This window comes from Eulemur rufifrons, chromosome 20 (assembly GCF_041146395.1).
Source record: "Eulemur rufifrons isolate Redbay chromosome 20, OSU_ERuf_1, whole genome shotgun sequence".
Taxonomy (NCBI): Eukaryota; Metazoa; Chordata; class Mammalia; order Primates; family Lemuridae; genus Eulemur; species Eulemur rufifrons.
The window spans coordinates 49,177,330-49,191,464 of NC_091002.1; the positions used below are offsets into that span (position 1 = coordinate 49,177,330).

Below are 14,135 nucleotides of genomic sequence, written 5' to 3' on the forward strand. Positions count from 1 at the left end.
TTTGGGTAGATGTCTTTTTTATCAAGTTGAAGAAAATTATTATCATGAATGTGTGTCTTAGACTGTTTGTGTTGCTATAAAAGAATACCTGAGGCTGGGTAATTTATAAAGAAAAGAGGTTTACTTGGCTCACAGTTCTGCAGGCTGTATGAAATGCATGGCGCTGGCATCTCCTCTTGGTGAGGGCTTCAGGCTGCTTCCACTCATGGTGGAAGGTGCAGGGGAGCCTGCTGGGTAGAATGTGGTGAGTGAGGAAGCAGGAGAGGGCAGGAGAGGCTGGGCTCCCTCCCTGCCAGGCTCCCCTCCCTGCCAGGCTCTGTGCAACAACCACCTCTCAGTTGGAACTAACAGAGCAAGAACTCACCCCCTTCCTCAGGGAGGCATTAATGTATTCATGAGGGATCCACCCCCATGACCCCAACGCCTCCCATTAGGACCTACCTCCAGCACTGGGGATCAAATTTGGGGACCAAATTTCAACATGAAATCTGGGGGAACAGACATTCAAACCATAGTGATGGGTGTTGGAATTTGTTGATGCTTTTTCTGCATCTATTGATATGATATGTGATTTTTCTTTAGCTTACGGTTGTGATGAATCATATTACTTGATTTTCAAATGTTGAAGTAGTCTTGCATACCTGGGATAAATCCCACCTTTTTTTTTTTTTTTTGGTCATGGATAATAATTTTATAAGTTGTTAGATTTTATTTGCTAGTATTTTGTTGATAATTTTTGTACCTACATTTCTGAGAAATATTGATCTATAGTTTTCTTTTAATGTCTTTGTCTGGTTTTGGTTTTAGGGTGATGTCAGTCTCTCGGAGCAAGTGAGAAAGTCTTCCCACTGCTTCTGTCTTCCAAAAGAGGCTGTAGAGAACTGGTGTGTGTGATTTCTTTCTGAAATGTTTGGTAGAATTCACCAGTGAACTTCTATGGGCTTGGAGCTTTCTGTTTTGGAAGGTTCTTTTCTTTAATAGATGTAGGCCTACTCAGATTGTTGATTTCTTTTTGTGTGAGTTTTGTAGATCGTGTCTTTTAAGGAATTGGTTCATTTTATCTGGTTATCAAATCTGTGGGCATTGAGTTGTTCACAGAATTCCTTTATTGTCCTTTTGTTGTCCATGGGCTCTGTGCTGATGTTCCGTCGCCATTCCTGATGTTAGTAATTTGTCTTCTGTATTCTTTTCTTTGGTAGCCTGGACAGAGGCTTATTGATCTCATTGATCTTTTCAAAGAACCAGCTCTAGTTTCATTGATTTTCTCTATTGATTTTCTATCTTGAATTTCAATTATTTCTGCTCTAATTTTTCATTGTTTTTTACCTGCTTTCTTTGGATTTAAGTCATTCCTGTTTTTCTGGTTTCCTGAGATAAAACTTTAGATAACCGATTTTTAGATATTTCTTCTTTTCTAATCTAATGTATGCATTTCATGCTATAAATTTCTCTCTAAGCATTGCTTTCGCTGCATCTCATAAATTTTTATAAGTTGTGTTTTCATTTTAATTTAGTTCAAATTATTTTTAATTTCACTTGAGATTTCTTCTTTGACTCATGTGTTATTTAGAAATGAATTGTTCGATCTCCACACTTTTGGATTTTTAATTTATCCTTCTGTTATTGACTCTTAGTTTAATTCCATTCTTCTCCGAGAGTGGACATTGTGTGATTTCTATTCTTTTAAGCCTAAGGCATGTTTTTGTCCCAGAATGTGGTCTGTTTTGGTGAATGTTCCATGTGAGCTTGAGAAGCATGTGTGTTCTGCTATTGCTGGAGGAAATACTAATAGTTCATAGATGTCCATTATATTCAGTTGACTGATGGTGCTGTTGGCTTCAGCTATATTGTTACAGATTTTCTGCTCAATAGACCTTCCCATTTATGATAGAGGGTGGTGTTGTCACCAACTATCTTTGTGGATTCATCTATTTCTTTTTGCAGTTCTATCAATTTTTGCTCCATGTATCTTGATGCTGTGTCGCATGTACATCACGTTAAGGATTGTTATAACTTCTCAGAGAATTGACTCCTTTGTCATTACCTAATGCCCTTCTTTATCCTTGATAACTTTCCTTGCTCTGTCTCCCCTCTTTATTTTTACTTTTATTTTTATTTCACTTTTAATTGAGGTATAAGATACCTATTGAAAAGTGTGCATGCACAAGCACCACATCTTTTTTTTTTTTTTCATTAATAACAATTTAATTTTACAGAATCAAAGAGTCTAACAGTATATCTTGTTAGATACAGTATGTCCTCATAATGTATACATTATTTCTTGTACAATGATATGAAATAATATGGGAAATATTCATGATAAATTATTAAGTGAACAATGCAAGTTAAAAACAACAGTTTCATATTTTGTTTCCCCACCCCCCCTTTCCCGAGTCAGCACCTTCAAGTGTTACCATTCCCCAAACAGTGCGCAATGCACTCATTGTGTAGGCATACCCCCATCCCCTCCCCCACCCCCCACCTCAGTCTGATGTCCAATTGGTGTTGTTCCCAGATTTGTATTTAGGTGATGATCAGGGAAACCAATTTTCTGGTGAGTACATGTGTTGCTTGTTTTTCCATTCTTGGGATACTTCACTTAATATAATGGGTTCCAACTCTCTCCAGGAGAACCATAGAGATGTCGTATCTTCATCATTCCTTATAGCTGAGTAATATTCCATGGTATACATATACCAAAGTTTACTAATCCAATCATGTATTGATGGGCATTTGGGTTGTTTCCACATCTTTGCTATTGTGAATTGTGCTGCTATAAACATTTGGGTACATGTGTCTTTGTTACAGAATGACCTTTTTTCCTTTGGGTATATGCCCAGTAATGGGATTGCTGGGTCAAATGGCAGGTCTACTTGAATCTGTTTAAGATACCTCCATAATGCTTTCCACAGGGGTTGCACTAGTTTGCAGTCCCACCAGCAGTGTATGAGTGTTCCTGTCTCTCCACACCCACGTCAACATGTGTTGTTTTGGGTTTTTTTGATAAAGGCCATTCTCACTGGGGTTAAGTAATATCTCATTGTGGTTTTGATTTGCATTTCCCTGATGATTAGAGATGTTGAACACTTTTTCATATGTTTGTTAGCCATTTTTATATCTTCTTTTGAAAAATTTCTATTCATGTCCTTTGCCCACTTTTTGATAGGATTGCTTGATTTTTTCTTGCTGATTTTCCTGAGTTCTAAATAGATTCTTGTTATCAGTCCTTTATCTGATGTGTAGTATGCAAAAATTTTTTCCCATTCTGTAGGTGGTCTGTTTATTCTCTGGACTGTTTCTTTGGCTGACAAGCACCACATCTTGATGAATTTTTACCAGGTGAATGCACCTGTGTAGCCAGAATCCAATTCAAGGAACAAAACACACCCAGGATGCCAGAGCCACCTCGTGTCCCCTCCTCATCAAGCCTGTCCCCCAGGAGTAACTCTTTTCTGCATGCTAATGTCATCGAGGTATGTTGCCTGTTGTTGAACTTTCTGTAAATAGAATCAGGACATAGTCTTCTTTAACTGAGTATTGTGATACCTCCCCAAGTTTTTGTCTGGTTAATCTGAATGGCATTTCATTGTGTGACTATACCACAGTGCATCCATTTAGCACCTCTTCAAGTCCTTTGGTTAAAAAACTCAAAAAATGTGATTGATGATTATTGATTTGGAGGAGTTATTCTGCGTGTGGCGCCTCGGGACATCAGCGTGCAGTTTGCACGTCTGCTTGGCAAGTTCCCATTTATCCCTCAAAGGTCTACCTGGCAGGCCGTGGTGTTTGCAACGGGTTTGTCCCCTGCTGGTTTCCAGTGCCTGGTACACAGCAGGTGCTCAGTATTAGTCATGTGAGAGCATGAAGGAATGGCGTTTCTTCGCTGGGCCCTCCCTGACCCCTTCCTAGGCTGGCTGGCCACTCTGCTGGTTCCCGGATCCCCAGGCTGCAGTGGTGTTGGGCACGCCTCACTCTCGCACCATGCGATTGGGGCCAGAGTCATCCTGTGTCCCGCAGCAAGCAGGACAGGGCCTGGTGCAGAGTCAGCGCTCCGTGCACATGTGTTGAGCAGATGGCTGCGTTGTAAGCTGGAGTTGCTGGTTGAGATTTTGGTGGGGTGGGGAGGAACCAGGGATGAGCTGGGATCGTGAAAAGAATGCAGGAGCCCTTTTCTGTCCTGTTGATACAACACTTGTTAGATGTGGGACCTTCAGTAAGTCACACACCTTTCCTGAGTCTCAACTTCACTGTAGAAAGAGAATAATTATGCCGACCTCACAAGATTGTAAATCAATGCATACAGGGTCCTTGGTAAGCCACAGGCTCTGCAAAAATGCTGTCGTCATTAATCTTGTCACCTCCTCCTCTTCCTCCCCTTCCTCCTCCTTCTCCATCATCGTGATTGCGAAGCCTGTGTCAGCCAGGGCGCATTGGATGCAATGAACGCCTGAGCTCCGGAGCAGAGCACTGGGCTCCGGTCCTGGCTTTGTATTTAATAGGTTTGTGACCCAGGGAAGGACTTCAGTACTTTGCTTCTCATTTTCCTCATTGGCAAAGTGGGGCTATCATAACCCTACCCTATTTGAATAGTTTCAGCATTAGCCACATTAATACTCAGAAAGTTTTTAGAGCAATGTCTGGCACGCAGTACGAGCTAAGAGTTAAGTAAGTGAAAACCCAACTAGCAGAGGCCTAGGTCAGAGGTCAGGGTGCTTGTGCCCTTTACAAGAGATCAGAAGGGAGACAGGTCCAAGGTCTCATCCTCGAGTATGTCACTTCAGGGGCACAGGTTGGCTGCTGTGGCCCAGACCCCGCAGAGCACTTGAAGGCAGGAAGCAGGAACACAGGGCGGCAGACGCTGAAACCAGGAGAAATGTCCTCTCTACAGGGGCTCTCCACGTATCAGCCGTCTTTCCCAGAGACCCCTGAGGCCTGTCCCTTTCCCTTTATTAGCTGGAGACACAGCACGTCCTCACGGCAAGGAGGACCTGGGATGGAAGAAAAGGTCCCCTGGAGATTTATAGCTTCGTGCTGACCACACGCAAGCTGGGTAAGTGGCCCCTGACACAGATAAGCTGAGCCGAGGGCGGCTGTCTCCGTCTTCCCTGCAGGATAGACACCCCGCCCCGGGCTTCTCTGCTCTGTCTTCCTCCCTCCTACTGCTGTCACCTCCTGTGTCCCTCTGGGGACCACCTGGATGTGCTGGGCTGCGTAAGGAGATATCAAAGGGCAAAGAGAACTTTGTTTTGCTGGTAAGTGTGAATGCATAGCGAGGCTTCTGTGTGCTGTGCTGAATGCCCAGACTCTATGGGGTGGCTTCGCCCTCTCCTCGTTCACGCAGGGAGGCTTGGCGGGTAACACAGTGAGCCTAGGGCCACGTGCTCAGAAAGGCTGGAACCTGATCCCGTACCTGGGTCTGTGGCTCTTGCTCAGAGGGCTCTTTGAGACAGGCTGAGAGTGGACTCGACCCCGAGGAGGCCTGGGACACCTCTAGGGAGCGTGGGATGCCCACACCACGAGTTTCAGGGCCTCTCTGGCTGCCAACGCATGAATGGTGAAATTGGGGATTTTGTTTTAGAAGAGCTGGGTGTGTTTTTTTTTTTTTTAAAGCCATAGTTGGCATGTCACTGAGCACCACCATGGGTGGTCCTACGGACACAGCCCTAGGTAGAGACTCCATAAAGGATGTTGTCAAATGGTGCAAAATGCCAAGTTCAAGGAGGTCCCAGGACCGGTACAGCGCGGGACTACTTTGGGTGCCGTTTGCCCCGTGACCAGCAGAGGGCGCGCCCGCCCTCCTTACAGCGGCTGCCGCCCCGCAGGTGGCTGTTCTCACCTTCTCTTGCCCCGAGGTGGGTGGCCTCACCTTCCCTCGCCTCTGGGCCTCGCATCGCCGCCGACTTTCCCCCTCTTTTCTCTCTGTAGTTGGTTCCCTAAGGAGTTTGGCCTGGGATGGCGGCCCGAGCAGTTCTTTTTAGACATTGGAAGTTTGCTGGCTTAGCTGTTTGCATATTAAGGTGAAGAAAAGTTCCTGGGACCCTGGAGAAGTCAACTTGTCCTGTGGACTAAGGCGGGGAGGGGGTGACTGCCTCGGTCCCCCCAAATTCTGGAGCCAACTCGGGCCAAGGCAGGCTGGGCCTTCAGCCCTGGAGCAGGGGTGGTGGACCCTAGCGCTGCCATATGCATTTATTCCTTTATTTAGCCAAGAGATATTTACATTTACTGGGAACCTGCGACATGCCAGGCACATTCTTAGATGAACAAACCCTGCAACGATCCCTGTGCCATGCAGCTGACGTTGCAGCGGTCCAGAGCCTTGGTCCATCAGCTCTCCTGAGGGCCTCAAAGATGCCATGTCCCAGGAAGGCAAAGTTAGCAGGCTCTAGCATAAGAACACTGCAAAATTGAAATAATTTTCCATTATTAAGGCTACACGTGTCTATACGATGTCGCCTTATGTCAGCGGTTGACTACAGCACGCTGCTGTGCACTCCGGATGCTCTGGAGCATGTTTGGGAGGAGCAGCGGGTCCTTCAGAGGGTGGAGCAGCACAGCTGAGCACCACACAGGGAGTGTCACCAGAGCCACCACCAGGGTTAGGTCAGCGCCCACCACTTGGCCCGTGGAGGGGCCGTCATGGAACGGCAGAGCAGGTGTGACCATTCTCGTTCCACAGATGAGGAGACAGAGATCTATAGGGGGCGCCAGGCCCACAGCTGCCCCCACCCCCCCGACAGAGCTGGTGATGGTGCCCGTGGATGCTGAGCCGAGGCAGTGGGCTCCTCTGCATCATTCAGATGCCACATGTCCAAACGGGGCGCCAACCTTTTTCTGCCCCACCCCAGCCAGAAAACAGCATCTCACCCACTCCATAACTGGTTAATCACCACAAAGACACTGGGCATCACCCTTGGCCCCTCTTTCGTCCCACAGCTAACCATTACGGACCTGCTGGGCGCCTCCAGGAGACACCAAATCCAGCCTGGCCCAGGCCATGGCCACCTGTCTGGATGGCTGCCAGCCCCACCCATCACCCTGCTTCCTCCCTTGCCCACCAGCCCTTCCCCAACAGCAGTCAGAAGGGCCTTCTGGAGACCCCCGCCCCCAGCTTCCCACCGCCCTTGAAACAAAATCCACTCTTAACAAGGACCCCGAGACGCTGCATGGTCTGGGTCCTGTCCCTCCCTCTGGCCTCTTGCAGGGACTTCGGCACTCTGTGCTGTCCCCACCTCACAGCCTTTGCTTCCTCTGCGTGGAGACACCCCCGCCCCCTTGCTGGTCTGGCTGGCGTCCACCTCGCCTCCCGTTTCCAGGCACAGATTCTTCAGACCAGGCTCCCTCCCTGCCCCGTCCCAGCGGGAACGCCCTGCACTCTGTACTCATTGAAATTAATTGACTGACTGACTGATTGTATATTAGTTAATCCTTTTTTCTCTGCTAGACCTCCAGCTCACAAAGCCAAGGCCCAGTCATATATTGTTCAAGGCACATGTTTTGGCACAAACTAGATGCTCAGGAAATACTGGATGAAAACATCCATTAGTCTGTGCTTTGTGTAAGAGTAAGATCAACTGTGGAGGTGTGCGTGGGTGGGATTGGTCCTGGGGGGGGGACCTTTCCTCACCTCCTCAATGATGAGGGGCATCTCCTAATACACTCTGTGTGTGAGGGTTGAGGGGGGCTCTCCAGCCCAGGGTCACCTCTGCGGTGACGCTGTCCCCGACTGCCCTGGCAGAGGACCCTCCCCCTTTGCCTGCACCACTTTGCATTTTTGGAAGAGGCGCTTGCACAGATCTGACCAATTTTGTCCAGCTCTTTGTAGGTCTTTAAGGCAACAGTGTTGGGGCTGTCAGGGCTGCCTTCAGTCGATGGAAATGACTTTGGGTTTTCACCAAGGACCAGAAGGGTGACCCCTCGATCGGTCCCTCCATGCACTTTCTGTTTTAAAAGTGGCTTTATTGTAATAATTTACATAACATAAAGCTCACCCATTTAAAGTAACAAATTCAATGGTTTTGGTATATTTACAGTTGCAGAAACATTTCCATGATCTAATTTTAGAACATTTAGAACATTCCTTGCACCCCGAAGAAAGGAACCTTGTACTCATTAGTAGTCACCCCCATCGTCTTCCTCCCACCCCGGTCCCAGGCACCCGCACAAATGTGCTTTCCCAATCTATGGACGTTTCATGGAATCATGGAGTGGAATCACAGCGCCTGGCCTCTTTCATGTGGCCTAATGTTTTCGGGGTTCCTCCGCGTCGTAGCCGGTGTGGGCACTGCATTCCTTTCTGTAACTGAATGCTGTTACGTCGCATGGACAGGCCACAGTTTATCCACTGATCAGTTGGTGGACATTTGGTTTGTTGGTAATTTCTTGGCTGTATAAAGCCTTGCTGGTTCCTACACTGTTTCTAGAGTGGGCTTCCAAGTCCAGCCCAGCCTTGCCAGGATCCTGTTGAGGAGGGACAGTTGGTGACTTTCATGAAGTCCCCTCGAGGATCCTCCTGTGTGTGCTGGAAACCCTCCCCCACACAGGTGTCTTCCGCATGTCTGAGGGGGTGGACTTTGCAGGGCTCAAGTGAGCCATGGTCTGGAGGTGACCAACTTGGAAGGCCAAACTCTCCCCAGACAGTTTGCCTGGAGAACTTATTATTGTCTATTGATTAGTAGAGGTAAGATTGCTCATTTTTTTTTTAATTTAAAACTATTTTTATCATGGAATTTTTTTTTTTTTTTTTTTTTTTTTTGAGACAGAGTCTCGCTCTGTTGCCCAGGCTAGAGTGAGTGCCGTGGCGTCAGCCTAGCTCACAGCAACCTCAGACTCCTGGGCTCAAGCAATCCTACTGCCTCAGCCTCCCAAGTAGCTGGGACTACAGGCATGTGCCACCATGCCCGGCTAATTTTTTCTATATATATTTTTATTTGGCCAGATCATTTCTTTCTATTTTTAGTAGAGATGGGGTCTCACTCTTGCTCAGGCTGGTCTCCAACTCCTGACCTCGAGCGATCCACCCGCCTCGGCCTCCCAGAGTGCTAGGATTACAGGCGTGAGCCACCGTGCCCGGCCTTTTTTTTTTTTTTTTAAGAGATAGGATCCCACTCTGTTACCCAGGCTGGAGTACAGAGGTACAATCATAGCTTATTGTAACCTCGAACTCCTGGGCTCAAGTGATCCTCCTGCCTCAGCTTCCCAAGTAGCTGGGAAGACGGGTGTGCACCACCATGCCCGGCTAATTTCTTAAATTTTTTGTACAGATGGGGTCTTTCTATGTTGTCCAGGCTGGTCTCAAACTCCTGGCCTCAAGTAATCCTCCATCCTCAGCCTCCCAAAGTGCTGGGATTATGGGTATAAGCCACCGCACCTGGCCCCTTCTGGAACATCTTAAAGCCACAGGATAATGAACAGCTCCATCCCTACCTAGCTTTAACAAAACACAATATTTTGCTAAAATATATATTTTGAGAAATAAAACTTGGTTGTATCTGGTTCTGTCTTCTGTTTCCCCACTCCACATGGGCTCCTGAGCTCAAACGCTAAGCCTTATCCTTTTACATATTTTTAACCCTCGCCCATACATGGTTTGGTGGAGTGGGTGAACAGGCGCTGCAGTGAGATCATCTGAAGGGACCAGAAATAATTTTAGGTGGTGCATAGACAAGGCCCTAACATTAGCTTCGATATGAAATTCTTTCCGTTCTTTGTCCTGGTGACGGAAGGAGAACGTCTCCGTCTGGTGCCTGCCTATCTGACTCCTCTCTGCCTCCTGCACCCTTTATACAAGCAGGAGCCAGCTCAGGCCACAGTGGACCAGGTACAGAGTTAGCCCTGTGGTCCCCCTGCCGAGGACAGTCTGCCCGGGCCGTTTCTGTCCACCCTAGGGAAGGCTTCCTTTAGAATGCGTGGAAGTGCGGAGTTGATTTAAAGACAAACCTTAAGGCGGTGGCAGGATGGGTTGTAAGCAGGGAGGGCTGACAAGCGTGAGGGTGGTGGGTGAGTGGCAGACGGGTGGAGACCCCTGGTGTGACCACCCCCGTATTCTCCTTCCGGTCAGCCCCTGGCCGCCAGCCCTCCCCACCGGTCCACCTCTGCACCTGCCACAGCTGGGTCTGCTGCAGGCGTTCTTTGGCTGGACCTGAACCGTCTCAGGTGTCCACTCACCCAGACCTGGGAGGGGCCAGTGTTGTGGTTAGGGGCAGGGACTCCAAAATCTGCCTGTGGGGCCAGCACCCAGCAGGACCCACTTGTAGAGAAGAGACCTGAGCTGGGAGCGCTGGCATTGTCCCAGCCCTTCCACGTCCTGGCTGTGACCTGGGCAAGAGACCTCACCTCTGGAAGTTGTCTTCATCTCCCACTTCCTAGGGTGGCAGTAGGGAGGAATGACGTCCCCAGTGCAAAATGCTCAGCCCAGGGCTGGGCGCGTCACCGCCGATGCACACATTTGTATGTGGGTAGAAAGTGCCTAGTCCTCCCAGTTCCCCACCAGTTTCCTCTTTCGTTCATGGCATTCGTTGCCAACCGTAATCAAACGTCCATCTGGGCGTCTGTCGGTTTGCTGGTGACTGTTCTTGGCCTGGAAGACTCAAAGAGAGAGGGCGCCTCTGTGTGTGTTCACTGCTGGGTCCCCGCTGCCTGTGTGGTGCCGGCACACGCTAGACTGCAGATATTTCGAATGACTGAATGAATGAATGAATCCTTTCTCTGAAGGCTGCTGAGAGCCCAGAGCTCCGCGTGGAGCGAGTGTTGACTTCATTTCCACACCGCTCAGCTCTGTCTTTGGCACTTAACTCGGGTTTCATCCAACACTGCCACCCTGTGCCCCTAGGCCCTGCTCTAGGTGCGGAACTGACAGGAGCAGCTTCAGGAAGGGCTCAGCCCCTGCTCTGCTGTCCCCAGCCGGAGGACCCCTGGGAACTCCTCTGAGCCCCATTCCGTCACCTGCAAAGGGGACTGAGAGTGGCCACTGACCCGCGGGCTGTTCCAAGGGCTGAGTGGGAGCAGCCTCCCCCAGGTGTCCCTTCGCTCCTGATGTCTGTTGAAATGCCCCCTCCTCTGAGCACTTCCCGAGGCAAGGCCAGGTGACAGTGCCATCGCTCAGCCCCTCTCTCCAGCCCTCTCCTGGGCTTTCCTTGTCTTCCTCCCCTGCCCTCCCCTGGACGCTGGCTAGAATGGCGAGAGTCACCCATTAGCAGCCTGGAGGGCACCTCTGTGAGTGGCAGCCCTCGGGTGTCCCCTCCCTCTCCCGGCCCCTCAACTTCATCAAGGGCGTCTGGGGGGAAGCCTCCCTGGAAGGCGCCGGCCCCTCCTGCCTCTCTCTTCCCGGCAAAGGGCAGAGGGCAAAGGGCAGAGGGCCCAAGGGAGTGGGCATGGGGAGAGGGGTGCCCCCGCAGGCCCAGACCGGGGGCCCCGCGAGCTGAAGTTCCACTGCTTCCCTCCCCAGGGGGAGGGGCCGCAGCCGACCCGCTGGCCTCGCATTTCCCAGAGCGGAAAGGCCAGAGAACCAGCTGCCCGCAGCTGCGGGGAATTGGCCGCAGGGTCTCCCGCCCTGGCGCGGGGCCGCAGGCGCATTCTCGTTTCCAGGGGGCGGCTGGGTGGGGAGGGCGGCTCACAGCCCAGGGTCCACCCCCAGCTCCCCCTCCCGCGGCGTGCAGTCCAGGTATTTGAGACCCCACCCCATCGCCACGCCTTCTCACGCCCCTCTCCCGTGACGTCATGCTCCTCTCGCGCGGCATGATGGGAGAATCCTAATGTTTTCCAACAGATGCTCCAAGAACAGCTTTCAGATTAAAGCAATTGCAAGAGCAAAGATTCCTCTTTTTTTCCTTTTTTTTTTCCGCGGGGGGGTGGGGGGGTGGGGGGAGGGAGCACCTCTAGACATTCCTGGACATCACCCCTTGCCCCAAGCACGCAATAAACACTGACAAGAAAAGTTTTTATTTCCTGGTTCAACTTTTTTTTCCTGGAATATAGACGGAAGAATGGGAATAAACACGAATAAATAACAAAGCGAGGCCGCGCACGCCGGGATGCGCCTGGCTGCAGCCGGCGAGGCTATTGTCTCCCCGCCCTGAAGCCAGCGGCGTCCTCCTGCAGCTCCTTCCTTTTCCCGGGCCTTTTTAATTTTCCTTTTTAAAAAGACGCCCCTGCCAGCCCTCTCGGCGGTGACCTTGGCCGCCTCGGATGCTCTGATTCCTCGCGGCTCCCTCCAACTTGCCCCTGCGCTGGCCGGGCCCATGGCCGCATCGGAGGACGGGAGCGGCTGCCTCGTGTCGCGGGGCCGCTCGCAGAGTGACCCCACCGTCCTCACCGATTCCTCGGCCACCTCCTCCGCGGACGCCGGGGAGAACCCAGGTAACAAGCTGGGCGGGGGCGGACGGGCGGGTGGGGGAGGCACGAGGCAGGTGGCGCTGGGAGAGGTCCCTGGCGCGGCTCCGCGCCCCTGCCTGCGTTTGGGGAGCCGCGGCAGGACCCTGGCGCTCAGGGCCGGCCGTTCCTGTTTCCCAGTAACGCAGGGCTGGGGCGCCTCGGAGCCCTTTGTCCCGAAAGGAGCCGATTTCTCAGGGATAGCCGGGCGCTGCGGTCTGCCCTCCTCGCTGGCTGGTGGGCTCTGCCATCCTCTCGGAGGGGGCTTCCCTTCCTCGGGTGCCGACCGGTTGGGGGAACAGAGTCCGACCCGTGGTCGCCTCCGCCCAGTGCTGGCTCCGCGCTCTGCCCTTCCAACCCCGCGCCGGGCCTCAGCTCCGGTGTCCCCGCTTGGGCACTCCGGCGGCAGGGCAGCGCTGCGCTCCGAGGCCACCGCGCACTGGGCTTCTGCTGGGCGCTGGCTCTGGCAGCCCGGCGTACCTGGGCGCGCCCGCCTCCCCGGACAGGTGTGCTGGGCAGAGCCACCGGCAGGGAGGTGAAGGGCGTGCGCCAGGACGCAGCCCGGTTTCTCGGCACTGCACGGACTCCGTGCACTCCTCCACCCCCAGGGCAGCGTCGATTGTTGAGGTGATAAACCGGTCACAAAGGCGTCTATAGGGCTTGATTGATTACTTTCCAGAGAGGAAGAAAGGCCTAATAAAGCAGGAGGGGGGTGGGCTGTGTGCGCCTGTCACCATGGAGACGCAGGAAGCAAAGTGATCATTAAAACCTTTCTCCACCAGAAGGCAATTTTCACTTCACAGGGAGAAGTCTGAGCTTCTGAAATGTAGGGTTCAAAAAAAGAATCAAAGCTGGTGTTTTGGTATCAAGCCACAGGACTCAATTTCGTGTCTTAGAGAAGCACAATCCCTCCATAGATTCTGTTTTGATAACAAGTTGCCTTTACCTTCCTTCCAACACTTACTCTCTCTAAATGCAACGACCCCAAATGAGGGCTTGATCATGCTGAATGGGCATCAAAGTGAAGATGCCCCCGGCCCTGGGGAGGCCAGCTTTGTGGGGAGGGGTTCCTGCTCTCCGCTGGACTCACCAGGGCTTCACTATCCAACTGCCAGAAACACCCACTAAAGGCGGTTCTGTGGGCACCAGGGCAGTATCTGAAAATTTAAACAATAAACCCATGCAAGTCTTGGAAGATTTCTTTGTTAGGACTATTGACACTGTGTCATTTCGTTAAACTAAGGTACCAGCCTGAGGAAATCCCTGGCTTTTCTGGGAGGGCAAGTTAATTTCCTTGGAGTTTCAAGCAGAGGCTGTCATAGCAGACCCTTAAGGCTTTAATTAATCCTTTTATTAGGAATTGAGGATTAAGCCTTCAGCTCTCCATGATGGATTGGTTTTCTCTGTGTTGGAGATGTACAGCCACGATTGTTCCAATTATGGAAGTTGAGTGGCTCCTCACAAGAGAATCTCCCAGCTCTCTTTGTCTCCCTGGCAGTAAAAGGAAGCAAACTTGAAATGGAAATTATGGAGGACTTAGCTTTTTGGCTGTCTGGGAGCCGATGCCTCTGTGGGTGGGAGCGGAGGGTTTGGCAGGTGCTGCCAGTCCACGAGGGTGCGAGGAGGAAGGCTTGGATGCTTGTGATTAAGTTATGCCTTGGGAGAACACACGCTTGGGTTCTTTTCTGCTTCAGCTGATCAAAATGGGACCCAGAGAGCAGGTGTCAGAGGTGAAAAGTCTGAAATATGTGTAATTCTGTGAGTGGTAG

General features: G+C 51.0%; 1 protein-coding gene across 2 annotated transcripts in view; it reads left to right on the plus strand.

Moving 5' to 3' along the window:
* PHACTR3 (phosphatase and actin regulator 3) overlaps positions 1-14,135 on the plus strand; it is a 207,348-nt gene that overhangs the window by 15,821 nt on the left and 177,392 nt on the right. Inside the window, exon 1 of one of the 2 annotated variants that reach the window (XM_069495903.1) lies at positions 11,785-12,354. The exons of the other annotated variant lie outside the window; for it this stretch is intronic. Within the exon in view, the coding sequence (XP_069352004.1) occupies positions 12,237-12,354 (118 nt within the window). The 5' untranslated portion in view covers positions 11,785-12,236. Of the gene's footprint in view, positions 1-11,784; positions 12,355-14,135 lie in introns of those variants that run through there. 2 annotated transcript variants of the gene reach the window in all.